Here is a 21,287-nt window from a genome sequence, read left to right as displayed (position 1 = left end):
GAACCGATTCGATGGCTTTAATTTCCAACTAATGTTGGATCTCAGTCTCCATCAGCTGTCTTTTCTCATGGTTCACAGGAACTATGCAATGAACAAATTGGTTGGGGGGGTGGGTGGATAGGAATTCCAGTGCAAGGCCCAACCGCACTGTCTGCAGATCCCACTCATCTGTTGTGATCTGTCCCCATTGGTCCGCAAAGTGCTGTAAGTGGCCCCCAATGGGCAAACTGGTGGTGTAGTCATTTGCCGCAGCGAAAGGAGTGACCTCCTGACCCACAAAAGGGCCGCTTGGTTGGAGCCCGATGATGCCTCCCTCTATTGCAATAGGATGACCTATCTGGAAACCTCTTGTGACCCTGGTAGGCTGGGTGCTGAAACTGGGCAAAGCTGGACCCAGATTCTGTCAACCTGAATTGCTGCCTTTGAGAGTAGTAAGGCGTGGCTCTATGATCTGCCCTTCTGTGCAAGGAGGGCAGAGTTTTCTTCTTGTCCTTGCTTTCAATAAGGATGGGATCCAATGCTTCCCCAAACAAGTTTGACCCTTTGTAGGAGACGGAAGCCAATCTCCATTTGGAATACATGTCCGCCTGCCAATGGTGAAGCCACATTAGGCGGTGTGAAGTCATAGAGGCTAAGCCCTGGATGCGAACTTAGTCGCATTCAAATGCAGCAGAATCCTTTTTAGATAAATGCCTCTTAGAGCTTTCTGTTTGAAAAGCCCCTCTAGAGGACTCTTCAGCTCTATGGAGCTAGGGGGTTCAGAATGCTCCATGGGTGGTGATAACTCCCTGTCTGCCATTTTGCCACTACTTACTCATTTTATACAGACCAGATCTAGAAGGAAACTCTATACCTGATCAGATCAGTCTGCTGCTCCAAGACTGTGCTGGATCCTCGTGGCAAAATCCAGTAATCTCAGTGCTCCTGCAAAGAGTTCTGCTCTGGAGCTAGCACTTGCAACAATGCCTGCTCCAAAAACTAGCCACTCCCCTGCACTGAACTTAAACTGGTGCTGGAAAGGAAATTTTCCACTCACGAGCACCCTGTTGCACAATTGCAGCTTGCAGAGCTCCCTGCAGCTCTGCGCAAGCGCTGAGGCACCTCTGCACCTCTCAGCTGGAAGAAAAATGGCGCAAAGGCAAAATTGTCTCTCCCAGCACCGTGCGGGAAATTCCAAGGCTGCCAGCCTACTAAGGAGAAACAAAGTGGGCTGAGCCACTAAGGAGAAACAAAGTGGGCTGAGCCACTAAGTGCTCCTCAGCACTACAGTCAGTTAAAAGTGAGGTGCGAGAGCAGACTTCGGCTTTCCTAGTGCCTCCGCTTCCGCAATTAACATGCCGGCTGCCAGATGGCCCAAGGCACAGAAGCAATGAGCCCGGCAACGCTGCCACTCAAAACGCTTCACCCCACCACAGCGGTACTTCTAGGGGTGGGAGGACATGACTAAAGCCCTCCCAGTACCATGCAGCCCAAATAAGCACGGAGTATGTCCCTCAAGCCAGTGACTCCGCCAGCTTCCCCCTCTGGGGAAAAACACAGGTGGTGGCGGTTTTACAGCTCACAATGGAGACACCAGCTCACACACCAGCAGCTAGGTGGGTAAGATTCCAGGTGCCAGCACCATGGAGGATCCCCATTCTTGAGTTGACCCCGGAGTTGCTGCTTACCTATATTTTTCCCTTCAGGATGGTGGAGGTCAGTCCAGGCTTGCCATAGCAGACCAGCTCACTCACCCACAGCATGCTGGCCCTTCCAGAAATCCAAAATTGTCCCAAGAAGTCTAGAATCATCCTCCACTCAAGTAGAACAATTTAATATACGTCTCTCTTGGCTGACTGAGTTGAAAAACTGAAACTCAGCCAGACAAGGGAGGCGTGGCCAAGAAAAATCTTCAACTCAATTTCTGGCAATAGTATTGAAGTTAAACCTTGCTTGGATTCTCCAAGCAGCGCACTGGAGAAAGAAAAGGAATTCATTTCAAGATTAAATTTTAAATACAAATTTGGTTCATGTGCTGCATGAATAGTTTATCTGCTTTTCTTCTATAAACTAAGGATAAATTCTAATATGTGGAGCCTTTCATGCTCTCTGAGTTTGGTCATTTTCTTGTAGATATTTCATTACCAGACTAGGTAACATCAGCAGTGCTAGAACTGACTCCACAATTCAACCCTGAGCTACAAATATTCTCTTCTATAGATTCTAACATTTCACAAGTTCCAAGTTCCCATTATCTGTTTAGAACAACACTGAGCTTATCAACCAGAAGGTTGGCAGTTTGAGACCCAATGATGTAGTGAGCTCCTATTCTTGCCCCAACTCCTGCCAACCTAGCAGTTTGAAAGAATGCAAATTCAAGTAGATAAATAAGTATCACTTTGGCGGGAAGATAACAGTGTTCTATGTGCCTAAGCATATAGTCATATCGGCTACATGACTACAGTAGCATCTTTGGACAAAACCGGCTCCATTAGCTAGGAAATGAAGATGAGCACCACCCTCTAGAGTCAGAGACAACTGGACAGCAGAAACACTTACCTATTTCTTTTCAGGTTCAGAGAGCATACTCAGCATCTAGAGTTGAGTGGAATCATGGTCTGGTTAGTTTGAAGAGGATATAAAGGTGGGAATTTACAGCTCAATTCAGATTATCATGTAAAATTGTTAGAGTTTATTTGGTATTTAGAAGATTGTAGTCTAAGATTGAAAGACTTATCTGAATGGGTAAGGAGGAATGCCAAAAATGAAAACCCATATACCCATACAAAGTGAGAACTCGGAGATTCAAATCCAGCTCTCCTGTTCTAAGACAGCATCATTGCAAGAGAACATGAAAGATTTGAGGTCAGACTGGGTAAAAATCCAGAACTACCAGATGCATTCATTCAATAACTGTGAATTATCTTCTATAGTTATCCTTTCTGGTAATAAAATAGAGATATAGTTTCCAGCTCATTCTTGTCTCTTGGGGTGTCCAGTAGTTATTTAAATTAGGAATGAGCAGACTTCAGGCCACATGTAAGCATTAAATCTACTTATTGCAGTCTTGATTTTGGAGAGAACAGAAAACTATTACATTAATTTCAAGATTTGACATATCAAGCTGAAATTCTCTTTCAATTCCACAAAGAATGAAAAGCTGCTCACCCATTCAAGTCATGCCATTGCAGCACTGCAATGGCCTTTAAAAAAACGTTCAACCCCAACTTGTACAAGGATGAGGAGCAACAACACTTAGAATGTAATATCTTCCCCTTCCCTCATCTTCTTTTGTAAAGTCCCTATCACCACCACCATCAAAGCTATCATCATCATCATCAAATTCAAATGGTTCCCAGATTTCCTGTACCTAATGGCATTATATGAAGTCCGTTGCCTGTGTCTTCTTTGCACACTATTAACAGTGTGCTTTCCAGCTCCATGGAGTTATATCTTCTAAAATGCTGCACATAACAGGCATGGGGAGGATCAGTAGAAGAAGGAAGTGAAGTTTAATGGGGAAAGAATGAAGTTTTCCATTCGACTGCAAATATTCAGCTTTACTTACAATGCAATGTTGGGAATCAATATTTGTTTTAAGCTGAGAGGAATATGGGAGCATAAGACAGAAGCTGAAGTTAGAGACATGAATGTTGCCAATTAGAAGGAGTAGGAAAGGAAATTCAGCTATATAAGAAAATATATGCATTTTTTTAAAAAGTGGAGGGACCAAACAATGTCACTATTTCATTTCTTTTTTCCAAATGATTCAAACTATCTCTGGATCAAATGTCATCTCCCAAAGGTGCTTTTTCAAGGAGCAACTGGACTTTCTTTGCTTTTCCTTGAAAATATTTCACTTCTCTTCAAAAAAGCTTCTTCAGTTCTGATTGAATGTTGGAAAATGGAAGAACTTCAGTCATAACTGAAGAAGCTTCTTGGATGAGAAATGAAATGTTGTCAAGAAAAGTAAAAAAAAGTCCAGTTGCCTTTTGAAAAAGCACCTTTGGGACAACCATAACCTAGATGACTGAGAATCTCCATAGAAGATCAAATGTCTTGTACTGAAATCTACCATTTATCCATTTTCTCCTCATTAGTGGACGGTGCCTGGGAGGTATGGAGTGAATGGTCCATCTGCAGCCCTGAGTGTGAGCACTTGAGGATCCGGGAATGCACTTCTCCACCTCCACGGAATGGTGGGAAATTCTGTGAAGGTCCAAACCAAGAATCAGAGAACTGTACAGAAGGCCTTTGTATCCAAGGTAAGTCATGCATCTGGGAAACTCCTTTATTAAATGAGGGCTGAACAATCTCCAGCCATGTGTGAGCTTTGATTCCTCTTTGCAAACTCCAATCCTAAGCACAACTATCAAAGAAGATGAATATACATGTCCCAGGAAAATGTTGCAGGATCCAATATGGATCGGACACCAGGACCAGAGGTTAAGTCTTCCAAGCTGGAACCCCACCCCAGGGAACTTCTCTCTCGCCCAAATGTGGGTGAGAGAGAAGTTCCCCAAGGATGGGCTCCAGCATGAGTCTGAAAGTTCCTAAAACTAAACCTCTGGTCCTGGTGACTGACCCAGATTGGATCCTGCAACAATTAGCAAATTGTTATTTAGAGCCAGGAAATGAATAAAACCTTCTTAAAATAACCCCTTTCAATTGCCTAATTGTACCTCTAGTTTAATTGCATCCTTTGGCTATCTAATTACTTCCATCTCAAACCTTTCAAACCTATCTTCCTCCCTTCTATATCCTCTTCCATCCTTATAAGCTTCATAGCCATATATATATATCTAGTGAATAACCAATGTTAGAGACTGATGAGAATTATATAAAGTCCACTTTTTCCATTAGGAGCTGATGAATTGCATGTGTTTGCAGCTTTCATTTATTTGATTTCATCTGAATTTTTCTTTGGAGCTCAGACTCTTTGAAGTTCCTGGGAAGAGTTACATTGGCTAGAAGGGAAATTCTGTATTCCTCTAAGAGTGAATAATTAATCTGGTATTAACTAGGCTAGTCCAGTATGACTCATTGCTACAAAATGTCAAAGCAAGATCACATACTCTGGGAGATAGCTTCCTTCTGCTGCATGTTCATAGCTGAATGATCATTAAGCTACACATTGTTCTCTAATTTGGGAATAGAAGTGATGGAAAATAAATTGTATTTCTGAATGCCTATGTTATGAGTATGAAAAATTCCCCCATCCCTTTCCATGGTTAAAGGCCTTATTCTTTTTATTAATATTGGCATCCTGTTGCCTTAGAGCTTCATGCAGCCTCTGGCCTAATTTTATCAACCTTCACTCAGCATGTGCACTCCCCATTAGTTTGTTATGCAAAAACAGTGAGGGAGAAGAAAGAGTCAGAAATTGATTTAAAGAGTATTGAGAAAAGGATTGAAGAATAGGATGTCTTCACCCACATTTAGATCCAGATACAACTTTGTCTTTCTTTGGGTTCATCCTTCATCAGCATTTTCTTCCTAAAGGAGCAAGGCCCTCAACATCTAAAATGGTGATGGGGAGAAAAGAGAGAATGAGCAAAAGAAAGAGAGGAGGGAGATGGAGAAGGGAGGGAGGGAGGGAGGGAGGGATATTATCATCCCATATTAGCATGGGTTGGTAGATGTTGTGATCCCTCAGACCATGGGGATGGAAAAATCTTAAATGTTGGCTGTGTTAACTGGGTATTGAAATCCTATAAATGTCAGTGGTTCAGTATTGGGGGCAACTAGGCAACTAGGATGTGTGTATGTAGCTAAGTCATCAGAATGTCCTTATTACAGATAGAAATGTGAATCTTTAGTTCCCAAGGCACATTTCTGAACAAGTGCACTCTCAGAATTAATATTTAAGTGAATGTTGATATATTGTATCTGAAATCCTCCACCCCATGATCAGAGGCAAAATTGGATTATTTGCTCAAGGATCCAGTAGCTACACTCAATACAGTATTATTCACTGTTTGAAAATCTCTTGATCAACAGGCAGGAGAAATTAATTATTTTAAAACACCTTACAAATAAGCATGATGTTTGCTCCTGCAGTATAAGAGCAACTGTTTCTTTTACACATCTTTCTCTGTATAAAGAAATAAGTACATATATTGAGGCATGTGGTTGTGAATCAGTCATACCGTTTCTATTTAATTGTCCTGCTGGGCATGAAATGAACTCTTCACCATAGGCTCTCTTCGGTAATCCTTGGTGTTTCTGTGTAGTTATCTGCACTTTGTACATTAGCTGGCATGGATACCAGAAGAAGAGAGTTAGAAGAGACCTCAAAGACTATTGAGTTTGCATCCTTGCCAATGAGAGGGACTTCTTTGATAGACATCCATGGTATCTTCTGCTAAAAATCTCTCATCAAGGTTTCCACCATCTTTTAAGATTCCCAACTCTAACTCTAACCCCAATTTCTCAGGATTGCTCAGATCCTACAGGCAGGAGTTTCTTCCTAAAATTTTCATTTTTAATAAAAGGAGGAAATGCATGGGATTGTGTGTCATGGCACTAGCTCCCTATACATACCAAAGTCTAGTTCAAACTGCTGATGCTTATATCCCCACCTCATCTTATCCTCACTATGCGCCAGCCTATATTTTCCATACTTGCATTCTTTCTTCTAGTCAGAATATTTCTGCTTCCTATTCCAGGGTTCTGGGCACCAAATTTTGCCTGGGGTTGGCTCCTTCCTTTTAACTAGCACTGCTGATGTTATTTAGTTTGGGTAATGAACTCCTCCTTCTCTTTTCCCCCATGAAAGATTTACAGGAGTTAAAAGATTTTTTAATTGTATTGTGGGCTACTGGGTTACTGTGAGGCCTGGTTATTTTACTCTTCTCTCATGAAGACTGGTAATTTTCTTGATGCATTCTTTATAATAATTATATATGTATATGTACTCAGCAGTATACTACAGCAGTCCTTGAAAAATATATGGTTTGGTTGGATTTGTTTTGGTTTTAAATACTGGAATCCCCAGCTGATTTTAAGTTGAGAAATAATTTTTTGGATGGATTTTTGTGCTTTTGTTTGAACTTTGCTAACCTTAGTACTGATTGTTCTTTCTACTATTTCTATCATTGTGTGAAGCAATACAGAAAAACTACTTGATTTTGTATTGTCAAACAAATGTACACATTGGCATTAAGCTATCTTTTGAAAATACAAAGAGTGTGGTTCTCAAAAATAAATAGATTAAGTGTGTGTCTAGAAAAAGGTAATAATAATTTATGTGTTGAAGGAGTAAAATGAATAGCTGACCCAAGACCTCCAAACTCTCAAGACCCCTGAATATAAGTAAGCCTCCTTAAGAATTTATTTAAGCAGGAACTTCTGGTGGTGACATCAGCATGAAAGGGATGCTAAGGAAAGAGGGGGATTGGGCCTTCCAATGGGAAAAAAATTATCAAGCAACAACTCTTGTATGGATTTAGATGTATGTTTAGATACATCTAAAAAATAGGAGGTTGCTAATGCTGGAAGGCCATGATATGCAGATTGGGTGACACACTATTCTCTGGGAAGAGAAATACAAGGTTCACAAGTACTTTCAGAAGTACTTCATCAGACGGGCACTCTTGGATGTTTAGATCAAAATTAAACAATGTACTTATATGGAAGTTCTGAATTGGATATCAACATTGGAGATGTTTACATACCCAAATTTTATCAAATTAGAAAGAGTTATTACATATAAAGATTTGTTAAATGAGAGAGGAGAGTTGAAATCCAGGAAAAATTTAAATGAGGAAGGAATTGAACTCGAATGGTGGGCATATCTCCAAGTACAATCAAAATATATGAAGGATAAAAAAGATTGGGGCATAAAAACAGAATTAGATAAAATTTTATTAAGAACAGAGGAGAAGGCAATAAAGAAAATATATCATTATTTATTGGAACAAGATATGTTAGAAGAACAAGTAACAGAAACTATGTTAATTTGGAGTAAATATTTTGGCTATAGCATTGATCTAGACAAGTGGCAGGATCTATGGGAAAGAAACATAAAAATTACCTTAGCTACTACATACAAAGAAAATTTATACAAGATGTTCTATAGGTGGCATCTCCCACCCACAAGATTAGCAAAAATAAGCAAAAAACATTTGTTGAAGTGTTGGAAGTATGAGGTAGTGCCAGGGACCTTTTATCACATGTGGTGGGGATGCCCAAAAGCCACAAAATTTTGGCACCAGATAAGACAATGGATAGAAGAGATACTAACGCAAAATATAGAAGCAAAACCGGGCAAATACAACAAGAGTGTAATTTATCTAATGTTATACTGTAAATAAAAATGTAAATGTCCATTTGTACATAACTGCACATCTCCGAAAGTTCTTCACCGATTTCTTTCAAATTTTGACACAACGTTGCATTCAACTACGGGCGTGTTTTTATATACCTATATTATATACATGTCACACCTGTGACAGGTAAAAACATGAAAAACATTGGAAAACATTGAAAGACATTGAAAATCATTGAAAAACAGCGCCATCTGCTGGACATAAAACCAACATGGCAGCCTCCCAGCCCTGATTATGCTCAACAGATTTCTGCTCCTTACATTTAGACTCTCCATATTGCTTCCAAGAAACTGCGCATTTGGAAGGCAGAGACGCCCGAGGGCCATATCCTGCCACCAGGCTCAGCAGGTAGGCAGCCGGCTCCCCACCGGAAAGCCCTCGCAGCCGGCGCTTCTAGGGCTGGCCGGGGCCCGCCCAAGCCTGGCTCTGACCTCCCCCTCGCCAACCGCTCTCGGGGCTCCCTCCAAAGAACACCTGGAAACGAGGCTGCCTGGGTCTTCCAAGCAGGAACCCTCCGTACCTTGCCTGGCCTGAATCGCGCCTGGCCCAGCACTACCATGGGCCCCGAGGTCAGAAAGACCAGCCGCTAACCGGTGCTATGCGAATCTGGTCGGTGAGTGGGAGATGGCGGCAACTGGAGCCTCGGGGTTGCCTTTGACCAGTGCCGCCTTTGATTCCCAGGTAGGCGCTCTGGCAGTTCACGGAGCCTACATGAAAATTTCAACCCCTGGCAGAAAAGGGGCTCCTGGGAGGCTTCGGGGGGCAGAAATGGCCAGGAGGGAGAATGGCCGGCCCTCCTTCGTTTCACCTGGAAGAGTGGGGGATTTAATCATTCCCCTACCCTTGGCAGGTGGGGGAGGAGAACTGCGCAGCAGGGGTCCAGTGAGGTGTGTGTGGCTCCTGGCTTTGCCGCTTTCTTCCTTCAGGTGGGAAGCCCCAAACCAGCCTCGAACCCCCGCCGCACCCCCTGCCTCCCTCTCTTCCCTTCCCTTACCTGCTATGTCTCTCCCCGTCGAGCCTCCAGAGAACATCTGTGTAGGGAGGACAGAGGGGGCCCCCGAGTTTCTGCTTGTTGCGGCTCCGTTACCTGAGCCTGTGTCATCGGCAGGAGAGGACTCCAAGAGTGAAGGAGAGGAGTTGGCAAGGCCTCCCTCTCCAGGACCCTCCTCTCTGGCAATGCCTTCGGTGTCTGCCGAAGAGCAAGAGATAGGGCCGGGGCCAAGCACATCCACGCAGCCACAGATGGACAGTGATGAGGGTAATAAGTCTTGGCTGGACCCACGCCAGCGTCACAGAGATAAGCGCGCGCAACAGAAGAAAGGGCGTGCCTGAGATTAGGCTGAGTCACTGGACCACACCCCACAGGATATAAAAGGGAGCGTGGTGGCCAGTCAAACCTTGTGATGAACAAAGCTGAAAGCTTCCACGCCATTCTGCATTGCCGGACTTTTGCTTTAAGACTTTGCTGGAAGTATCTCTGGACTTGATTTAATTCCGTAATTATTGAACTGCTTTCCTTTGATGTATTAGAAGTGGGGAGAAGTTATCTCTCCTCTTTGTAAATAATAAACTTTTGGCAGGCAGCCACTAGGTTGTTGCCAAGTTCCGTTATCATAAGGAAAAGGATTTTGCTGGCTGGTTTGGTCTTTAACTCCTGACGTCTGTTGGTGTGTGTGTATTTCTCTTTCTCACTCTCTCTCTCTGTTTATCTCTGTCTGTGGCCCAGCCTCTTCTGCATCCCCCACCATCACCCTTACCTTTTCAGGCCAGGCCTTTGCAGCTCTCCGCACCACAGCAGTGTTCTGTCCCCAACCCCACGCACACACTATGGGTCTAGGAACTCCGTTTCCTCCAGGAACTGTGGGAGCTGTTGCGCCACCACGGATTCAACAACCTTCACTATAAAGCGAAGGTTGGAGACAGGCCGATAGTTATGAAGTGAGTCTGGATCCAGGGCAGGCTTCTTGAGGAGGGGTCGAACCACCGCCTCCTTAAGAGAGGCGGGGAAGACCCCCTCCCTCAGAGAAGCATTGACAATTGCCTGGATCCAGTCCCCAGTCACCTCACAGGCAGCCGAAACAAGCCAGGAGGGACACGGATCCAACAAACACGTGGAGGCACCCAGTCTACTCACTATCCTGTCCACTTCATCGATGGAAATAGGGTCAAACTTAACCCAGATATTACTCCCAAGACATGCCCCAGTCTCCTGGATGGATTCTGCCCAGTCAGAGTCCAATCCAGTCCGGATCTGAGCGATTTTATCTTGCAGAAACTGTATAAAATCCTCAGCTCTGCCCTGTAAGAGGTCTTCCCTCGCTCCCTGATTGAGAAGAGAGCGGGTCACTCTAAACAGGGCCGCTGGGCAGTTTTCTGCAGATGCAATGAGAGCAGTGAAGTGATCCCGCTTCGCCGCTTCCACCACCACAAGATAAGACCTAATATGGGTTCTTAACTGTGTTCGATCAGATTCAGACCGGGAGGACCTCCAATGCTCCTCTAGGCGTCTTTTCCGATGCTTCATTTCCCGGAGTATGTATGTATGTATGTATGTATGTATTTATTTATTTATTTATTTATTTATTTATTTATTTATTTATTTATTTATTTATTTATTTATTTTTTAAATTTTTATACCGCCCTTCTCCCGAAGAACTCAGGGCGATGTACAGCTACAATAAAACAACATATCTCCACAAAATTTAAAAAACAGTTTAAAACATATTAAATAATTTGGCCCTTGTATTTAAAAAAACTAAAAACACCAAATTAAAATTCGTTTTCTAAGCCAGCCCAGCCTGTTAAAACAATAGAGTCTTAAGGGCACGGTGAAAGGTACGTAGGTTGGGGATCATACGTATCTCTGGGGGCAATTCATTCCAGAGGGCAGGTGCCCCCACAGAGAAGGCTCTCCCCCTGGGTGTCACCAGTTGACATTGTTTGACCGACGGCATCCTGAGGAGTCCCTCTCTGTGGGAGCGTATTGGCCAGTGGGAGGCTATTGGTCGCAGAAGGCAATCTCGTATGTACCCAGGTCCTAAGCCATGGAGCGCTTTAAAGGTGGTAACCAGCACTTTGAATCGCACCCGGAAGACCACTGGAAGCCAGTGCAGCTTGCGCAGGAGGGGTGTTACATGCGTACACCGAGTTGCTCCCATAATCACCCGCGCGGCCGCATTCTGGACCAGTTGGAGCCTCTGAGTGCTCTTCAAGGGGAGCCCCATGTAGAGAGCATTACAGTAGTCCAAATGGGAAGTGACGAGGGCATGAGTGACCGTGTGCAAGGCGTCCCGGTCTAGAAAGGGACACAACTGGTGAATCAGGCGAACCTGATAAAAAGCCCCCCTGGCCACAGCCATCAATGATCTTCTAAAGACAGCCGTGCATCCAGGAGGACACCTAAGTTGCGAGCCGTCTTTGAGGGGGCCAAGATCTCACCCCCAATAGTCAGCGATGGAGCCAGCTGGCTATACTGGGGCGCCGGAAACCACAGCCACTCGGTCTTGGAGGATTTGAGTCTGAGCTTGTTTCTCCCCATCCAGATCCGCACGGCCTCCAGGCACCGGGACATCATGTCAAGGGCATCATTGGGGTGGTCCAGGGTGGAGATGTACAGCTGAGTATCATCAGCGTACTGATGGAACTTCACCCTGAAATCGCAGATGATCTCACCCAGCGGCTTCACATAAATGTTGAACAGGAGGGGTGAGAGGACCGACCCTTGCGGCACACCACAAGCAAGGCACCTCGAGGTCGACCTCTGTCCCTCTGCCAACACAGACTGCGTACGGTCAGAGAGGAAGGAGGAGAACCACTGCAACACAGTGCCCCCCACTCCTAACCCCTCCAACTGACGCAGCATGATACCATGGTCGATGGTATCAAAAGCCGCTGCGAGGTCTAATAGGACCAGGACAGAGGAGCAACCCCTGTCCCGAGTCCTCCAGAGATCATCAACCAATGCAACCAATGCCATTTCGGTGCTGTACCCCAGCCTGAAGTCCGACTGGTATGGATCTAGATAGACAGCTTCATCCAGGTACTGGGGAAGTTGTCGTGCCACCACACTCTCAACAACCTTCGCCACAAAGCGGAGGTTGGAGACTGGACGATAGATCGCTAGTACAGCCGGGTCCAGGGAAGGCTTTTTGAGGAGGGGCCTCACCACCGCCCCTTTCAAGATGGGAGGGAAGAAACCCTCACTCAAAGAAGCATTAGTAATCACCTGGAGCCAGCCTCGTGTGACCTCCCGAGAGGCCAGCACCAACCAGGAGGGACATGGGTCCAATAAACATGTGGCAGCGCTAAGCCTACCCAGTATCCTGTCCACGTCCTCAGGAGTCACAAGGTCATACTTCTCCCAGGTAACACTCTAAAGACCCACCTCTGTCACCCAATCTGAACCTACCCAATCGGAGTCCAGGCCTTCCCGAATCTGAGCGATTTTGTCATGCAGGTATTGCACAAAATCCTCAGCCCTACCCTGAAAGGGGTCTTCCCTCGCTCCCAAATGAAGAAGGGAGTGGGTCACCTTAAACAGGGCGGCTGGGCGGTTCTCTGCAGACACAATAAGGGTGGAAAAATAATTAAATTTTGCCGCTCTTATCTCCACTAGGTAGATCTTAATATGAGACCTCACCAGTGTTCGGTCAGATTCGGAGTAGATCTTTTTAAATATGTTCCTGTATCCAATCACATGAGTGTCTCTTTTTTTCTCTTGGGATTTTTAGTTTTATTTTTGTTTCTTTTAAATTTACTGTTTTGTTCATTTGTTTCATTTTTATTTTGTATTCAGTTACTAAAACCAACCTTACTTCAAAAAAAAAAAACAAAAAAAAAACAGGACCTTCTGAGATCAGAGCCTTTTTTTGTTGTTGTTGTTCTCATTCAAGTATTGGAATGCAGTCTGATTCAGCCTACCTGTGGTTATCCAGAGAATTTGACTTGTAGTAAAAATTAACAATACTTGCCAATTAACCTTTGAAAATTGCTTAAATGTACTGAGAACATTGTCTTGAAACCTGGGTTAGATCTCAACGATATTTTGGCTTATAGTTTGCCAGAAATATTTAGATCTATTTATTGACAAAGGATTGTCTGATTCTGCCTCTTGTGTATACAGCATCCCAGTTTGCTACGGCAATAATCAATGTTTTCATTGGCTATTGGAACTATTCCAATAACATAAAATCTTTTTTTCACCAAATATAATTTTATCCTTTTTCTGACTGAACTTGCATTGCATGCGGTGACCGTCATTTTCCTTGGATCCAGACAGTATCCAACAGACTTAGCAAAAAGCTTGTAGTGGAATCCTATCAGACAGACCAAAAGATGCTTGAAACATGGGCAGATTCAAATACTGTCTTTTACTTAAGCCCATAGAAAACAAAGCTTGACTTTTGTCCAGCTGTACTGCTTAGACACAGGCTTTTTGTTTTGAAAGGATTAGGGTCATCTTTATGGACTACAATCCTAGCTAAAGATAAACTGCTTCAAAACAAAACGATTATGATAACTTGGAGCTTTTGAAATCCCATTTCTAGTTTGATATCCTGTCAAAAGCTGGATATATGCACATATCAGAGGTGGGTTTCAGAAGGTTCTGACCAGTTCTGGAGAAATGGTAGCGGAAATTTTGAGTAGTTTGGAGAACCAGTAGTAAAAATTCTGACTGGCCCCACCCCCATCTATTCTCTGCCTCCCGAGTCCCAGCTGATTGGGAGGAAATGGGGATTTTGCAGTATCCTTCCCCTGGATTGGGGAGGGAATGGAGATTTTACAGTATCCTTCCCCTGCCAGGCCCACCAAGCCAGGCCCACCAAACTATGCCACGCCCACCAAGCCACACCCACAGAACCGGTAGTAAAAAAATTTGAAACCCACCACTGGCACACATATATGTACACATACACAAACACAGATCCATACACGCACATATATTTATACACATACAGACAGATACAGATAGACACACCCTTCCAAGACTGAGTGGCTGTGGTTCCCGGCATCGCAATATAGTCAGCTGGTGCCATCGCTGACTATTGGGGGTGAAACTTTACCCCCCACAGAGAGGGCTCGCAATCTAAAGACGCACGGCTGACTTTAGAAGAACATATGACGGCCGTGGCCAGGGGAGCTTTTTATCAGGTTCGCCTGATTCGCCAGTTGCAGCCCTTTCTGGATCGCGACGCCTTGCGCACAGTCACTCACGCCCTTGTCACCTCCCGACTGGACTACTGTAATGCTCTCTACATGGGGCTCCCCTTGAAAAGCACCCGGAGGCTCCAACTGGTCCAGAATGCGGCCGCGCGGGTGGTTATGGGTGCAACTCGTTGTGCCCACATGACACCCCTCCTGCGCGAGCTGCATTGGCTCCCAGTGGTCTTCCAGGTACGATTCAAGGCGTTGGTTACCACCTTTAAAGCGCTCCATGGCATTGGACCTGGATACCTTCGAGACCGTCTTCTGCCACCAGTAGCCTCCCACTGGCCAGTCCTCTCCCACAGAGAGGGTCTCCTCAGGGTGCCATCGGCCAAATTATGTCGGCTGGTGACACCCAGGGGGAGGGCCTTCTCTGTGGGAGCCCCTGCCCTTTGGAATGAACTGCCCCCAGCAATTCGTAAGATCTCTGATCTCCGTGTATTTCACTGTGTCCTAAAAACCTTGTTGTTCCACCAGGCCGGGCTATCAATGTAAAGATTTTAATTGGTTTTAAATATGGGATTTTAAATTTGGGGGTTTTATAATCGAGCCAATTATTTAATAATTTTAATTATTTTTAAATTGTCTGTCTTTGTGCTTTTAATAAGGCTGTACACCGCCCTGAGTCCTTTGAGAGAAGGGCGGTATAGAAATAAAATTAATAATAATAATAATAATAATAATAATAATAATAATAATAATAATAATAATAATAATAATTTCTCTGCTCAAACAGAAAAGAAAGTGAGGGTGGGGCAGCACACAGGAGTACTGTCATGCAACCAGTTTTATGCTCTCTTGAACTTTTCTCAGTTATTAAATTTAATGGTGAAGTAACTAATCAATGAAAATTTCTGACAGCTGCAACATGTGTTTCTTGCATCTCCAGAGAGTAGATTTTGCACAGGCAGCTAACATGAAAGTTCTACTAGCCCTTCCATAATGGAATAGAATAGAATATCAGAGTTGGAAGGGACCTTGAAGGTCTTCTAGTCCAACCCCCTGCTTAGGCAAGAAACCCTACATCACTTCAGACAAAGGGTTATCCAACATCTTAAAAACTTCCAGTGTTTGAGCAATCAAAACTTCTGGAGGGAAGTTGTTCCACTGATTAATTGTTCTAACTGTCAGGAAATTTCTCCTTAGTTCTAAGTTGCTTCTCTCCTTGATTAGTTTCCACCCATTGTTTCTTGTTCTAAGCACTCAGGTGCTTTGGAGAATAGCTTGACTCTATTATTTATTTATTTATTTATTTATTTATTTATTTATTTATTTATTTATTTATTTATTATTTATTATTTATTTATTTATTTATTTATTTATTTATTTAGTCAGTCAGTCAGTCAGTCAGTCAGTCAGTCAAGCATGTGTTTTATGACAGATCCAAGTATAAATATAATTATAAATACATGAAAAGGACATTAGGACAGGGACACTTATGCATGCCCCTTACAGACCTCTTAGGAATGGGGTGAAGTCTACAGTAGACAGTCTAATTTTAAAGTTTTGGGGATTTGGGGAAGAAACCACAGAGTCAGGTAATGCATTCCAGGCGTTGACAACTCTGTTACTAAAGTCATATTTTCTGCAGTCTAGTATGGATCGGTTTACCTTGAGTTTGCATTTATTGTGTGCTCTTGTATCGTTTTGGTTGAAGCTGAAGTATTCATTGGCTGGTAGGACATTGTAGCAGATGATTTTATGTACTATGCTTAGGTCAGACCAAAGACAGCGAGGTTCTAAGTTGTCTAAGCCCAAAATTTTGAGTCTGGTAGCATAAGGTATATTGTTGCGAGCAGAGGAGTGGAGGACTCTTCTCGTGAAATATCTCTGGACTTGTTCGATTGTATTAATGTCCAATATGCAGTGTGGATTCCAGACAGATGAGCTGTATTCAAGAATTGGTCTGGCAAAAGTTTTGTATGTCCTAGTTTGCAGTTCAATATTACCGGAGAAGAAACTACGCAAGATTAGGTTAACAACTCTTAATGCTTTTTTAGCAATGCTAAAAAATTTGAAAATTTTTTAGAAAAATTCTTTTCTAAAGCCAAATTGCTTGTTAGAGAGTAGGTTGTTAGTCTCTAAGCAGAGGGTAATGGATTGGTTTATGATTGATTTCATGACACAACATAATGAGATTGGTCTATAATTATCAACTAGGCTGGGCTCACCCTTTTTGAAGATAGGGATGACCGTGGCTAGTGACCATAAGTTAGGTAAGGAGCTGGTTCTGAAAGATATTTCGTAGATTATGCTAAGTGGTTCTGCTATGGTGGTTGATACCTTATTTAGGAAGTAGGCACATAATCCATCAGGGCCAATCGATAGAGAGGTTTTAGGTTGTGTAGTGCCTTTTCAACAGCATCTTCTATGAAATCGACATGTAGTAGATCGTTGTGAATAGTTGTGGTACGATTGGGAAATGAGGGGCATTATTAAGTGATTTTAACACTTCACATGATCGTGATTCTATCTGTAGGAACCAGCCTCTTCCCCCCTTCAAGAAAGCATAGACTCTTGAAAACTTTGTATTTCAAAAAGAACCTTTTATTGAAAAAGGGTGAAAGCAGGTCAGAATTCAAAGCAGGCTCTGAGGTCCCTCAGGGTATACAACTAGGACAAAGAAAATTAGGAATCCCTCCCAACAGTCTGATGTGGATTCCACCAATCCGCAGGTGTGAAGATGTTATTGTACCGGCCTCTCTGAGAAAGAGATAAGAAGAGTTTCTGAGGGCCATCTTCCAGCACTGCAATCTACATGGCCCTCCCTCCCCTTGCATTCCCCAAGAGGTGAGAATTTTCCAGTCATCTGAGGCACCAGGCAATGGTTATAAATCAGGTGAAAGGTTATACAAAAAGACAAGGCAAGAAATAGGATACCTAGTATACATAGAAAGGAAAGAGAACTAAATGTATCAAATCCAACCCCCCCCCCCCCACTTCCAAGAATGGCAGATACACGGATCTGACATATTGCCTTCCTCAGAAAAATGGAAAATCCACCTGGAAAGACATAAAACATATAATACATTAAGAATTAGGATAGTTTGTGAGGATATTTCAGGTGGAATTTCCGTAACAGTGTGGGGGGTTTGACATGTTTTTTGGCTACCCATTCATTTTGGGAGAAGGGTAGGTGTTTCCATGCTACTAAATATTGTGTGGAGCAATGGTGAGTGTGTGAATCAAGGATATCTTTAATTTCAAAATGTTCTCCTTCCACCATAATGGGGGTTGGAGGTGTGGGTAAAGGGGGTCTGATCTTTGAAGTGATTTCTGGTTTGAGTAGGCTGCAGTGAAACACTGGATGAACCTGTCTAAGTGTCTTAGGAAGGTGGAGTTCTACGGTGACCAGGTTAATGATTCTGGTGATGGGAAATGGGCCAATGAATTTTGGTCCCAGTTTCTTAGACAGTTGTAATGATTGTAAGAACTTTATGAATAAATACATGTGGTCCCCAACCTTGAATGGTTTGGGTTCACTGCATTTTTTGTCAGCTTGAGGTTTAAAAGCTGCTCTAGCCTTTTGTAGGGCTAGTCTGACCACTGGCCAAGTGGTTTGTAAATTGTTTATCCACTCCTTAAGGGAGGGGGTGTCAGGTTCCTTAGTGGGTAGCTACAGCATGGGCTTGAATTTCTGTCCTGTGGCTACCTGGAATGGGTGAAACCAGTGCTACTGTGTACAGAGTTATTGTAAGCTACTTCAGCAAAAGGCAAAAGGTCAGTCCAATTGTCCTGTTGGTAGTTAATAAAACATTTTAAATATTGTTCTAACACCCTGTTGGTCCTCTCCACACGCACACCCCATTTGTCTGGGAGTGATGTAAAGAACTCAATCCTTGGGCAGAGCCTAACAGGTTTAAAAAAGCCCACCAAAATATGGAAATGAATTGAACACCCATGTCTGAGATAATCCATTGGGGAGCTCCATGGAGGTGATAAATGTGTACTAAAAACACTTTTGCTAACGCTTTGGCTGTTGGGATCTTCTGGCAGCATATAAAATAGACCTGTTTTGAAAAGAGGTCCATTACAACCCATATAACTGTGATCCCATGCTTTCAGGCTGCTCCACTATAAAATCCATAGAAATCTCTCTCCAGGGGGCTGAAGATTCTGCTACAGTTTGTAGCAGAAGTCCTGTGGATTTTCCTTGTCGTCTTTTTGCAGCTGTGCAGGTGGGGCAACTAGCAACATAACTCTTAATGTCTTTTTTTTAAGGGACGGCCACCAGAATTGTCTTTTGATGAGGTGTAGAGTTTTTACAAATCCAAAATGTAAAGCTATTTTGGAGTTGTGGTATCATTTCATGAGGTCTTTGGCTGGCAGGGATGTAAATTTTGTTATAAGTCTCTTTTAACATGCTTAATTTCTCTTATATTCTAATTTCCATCAGTATTTAAATTTTATATATCTATAACATATGCTTCTCATATTCCTATTCATCCATATTTGTCTATAAGAACCTCCTTTTTATTATTACTATCCACCTATTCATTGTTTTTCCATTTTTAATCACATTATTTTAATCTTCTTCTTTTTCCAGCCATGTATATCTTATTTCTTCATTTTCTTGCCTGATAGTGTATATTCCATTTTATTTTCAAAGTCTTCAAATTTTGTCTCCATATATCATTTTAAATCTTTTTCTTATATTTATTCCAGATAAAATGCATCAAGTTCCCTTCTCTTGTGCCTGCGCCAGATCCTTCTCTTATTCCTGTGCCAGTTTTTTGAATTATTGTTATTCCAATTATAAGAGTTCCGTTATAGTTTCCTTTTCTTTTCACCAAAGTCAAGCTACCTGCAGACAAGAAGAAAAACCTCCTCCACAAAATCCCACGGCTATTATCTGTAAAGTTCAGAATTTTCCATAACAAAGACAAATTACAATGTTCCTTTTTAAACCAGAAAGTGTCTCTCTACAATCCACAATTTCCATTAGTCATGCAAGTATCTATTTTATTTCAATTATATAACAGTCCAATTTGGTTGCTCTTTTTCCTTTAATTTTAACAATATCAAATCTTCTTTTTTAAGATCCAGCTCAAATTTTAAAACTTTATCCAGTCTTCTCACCATGTCTCAATATTTAATTCCATTAGTTCTGTTCAAAGATTAGTTGATTATTGGGTCTTTGTCTCTTTAAGGTTACATTTTAAACTTTCCATTGCCCCTTTGTTGTTCAGCCGCTGTTTTCTGGCTAAGGGTCTTATAGTTAAAAATATTGCTGTAAGCGTTGTTACAAGCCTGGATTGGTTGTCACTCACCCAGCTTCAAAGATCTTTGTTTCAATCCACTTTCCTCCTGCACATCTCTTAGCCCGGTTGTCCCAGCTTCATGGCAGCCACTATGGCTGCTGCCCCCCGCCGCCGACTCACAGAGGGTTCCCTCTGACCTCCGAGGAACTTGCCTGTTCCTCTTGGTCATCCGAGGTGCCCCTCTTTCTTCCCTGTCCCTGCAGGATGGTTCCAGTCTGAAGACCCATCAGCAGCGGTTCAGCAGCCGGGGTTTTCGTGATGCTCACCGGAGCCTGCTATTTCCCCAACTGTCTTGCCGCAATGCCAAACTGGAAGTCATCTTGCTGCATTTATTTCTTGTCGGCGTCTTCTGCTTCTGAACTTTGGCAGATTGCCTAATTAGACCAAGATTAGTGATAAGGCTGAAGAATTGTGTTATGAAGAATTTGTTTCGAATTAGTTTGGACTACGCTGAGAATGAGTTTAATTCTCAGTTGTTCTAATAAAGTCTGTTTGTTTTTGAACTAATTGTGTCTGATAATACCTACTTGGGCCTGGGTCACAACAGCTAGTGGGCTCAGCAGGATGGTCGGTCATTGCCGTTTCCCTGTTTTCCTTTCCTTCCTCTTTCACGTTCGTGAAAGTTACATGCCCCCGGAATTTTACAGTTCCTCTCTTCCAGTTTATTTTGGGGTTCCACTTCTACAGCCATGTTAGTCCTAGGTCTAGTGGCCATTCTATTTCTGGGGCTACTATGAATGTGAGGGTCTCGCTATGATCCCCCAGCTTCATTTGCAATGGTTCTGTGGCAAAAATGGCTGGCTCCTTCCCCTTTCTACAGTTTTGTCTAGCTGGCAAAAAGCGATCAGGGTTTTCATTTTCCTTAGGTGAATTCCCAATCTCCCTGCCAGGGTTGGGCTAATTAGGCATCGGGTGCACCCTGAGTCCAACAATGCTGCTACTTCCTCCCCTTTCCCTCGGCTGGGGATAAAAATTCTTAGGGGTAGGGTGAGTGGTTCGATTGATTTGCTTACCAGTGGGTCATCTTCCAGATCACTTTTGGAGTGGTTTAGGTCCTCTCGGGGCATCAGAGATCCTTCCTCTGATTTTGTAGGGGAACAGAATTCCGCGGTTCTCAGCTTCTCAGCGCAGTTTCTTTTCCTCGGGATGTGGGTTTTGCAGGCTTCCCCCCTGACAGGCAATCAGGCTTTCTGATGGAAGTTTTCAACTGGCATTCTGCTGTGTGGTGCCCCTCCTTACCACACTTAAAGCAACCTGATGGCCTTTGTGCCATGGCAGTTTGGGGTTTGAATGTCTCCCACTTCCCCTGGGGTGGGGATCTTCTCCAAGCTTCTCCAGTATTGGTCCGGTACTGGTTCAGTTCATGTCAATCTCTGCCTCCTCTGCCACCAGGTACCATTCATGCAGGTGGTTAGGGGTCCCGCAGGCCAGGCAGACAGTGTACAGTTCATTGTTGAGCCCATTTTTGAACCAGCAAACTAGAATATCTTCTGGCCAGTCAACTTGGCTGGCA

The 21,287-nt window shown here is 43.3% G+C and overlaps 1 protein-coding gene across 3 annotated transcripts in view; it reads left to right on the top strand.

Annotated features, from left to right (window-relative positions):
* UNC5D (unc-5 netrin receptor D) overlaps positions 1-21,287 on the top strand; it is a 696,347-nt gene that overhangs the window by 582,797 nt on the left and 92,263 nt on the right. For all 3 annotated transcript variants that reach the window (XM_034436892.2, XM_060693513.2, XM_060693514.2), the window contains exon 7: positions 4,080-4,244. In XM_034436892.2, the coding sequence (XP_034292783.1) occupies positions 4,080-4,244 (165 nt within the window). The remainder of the gene's footprint in view (positions 1-4,079; positions 4,245-21,287) is intronic.

This window comes from Pantherophis guttatus, chromosome 9, assembly GCF_059756535.1.
Source record: "Pantherophis guttatus breed Tessera chromosome 9, ASM5975653v1, whole genome shotgun sequence".
In the NCBI taxonomy this organism is placed as follows: domain Eukaryota; kingdom Metazoa; phylum Chordata; class Lepidosauria; order Squamata; family Colubridae; genus Pantherophis; species Pantherophis guttatus.
This window is presented reverse-complemented; position numbering and strand designations above follow the sequence as displayed.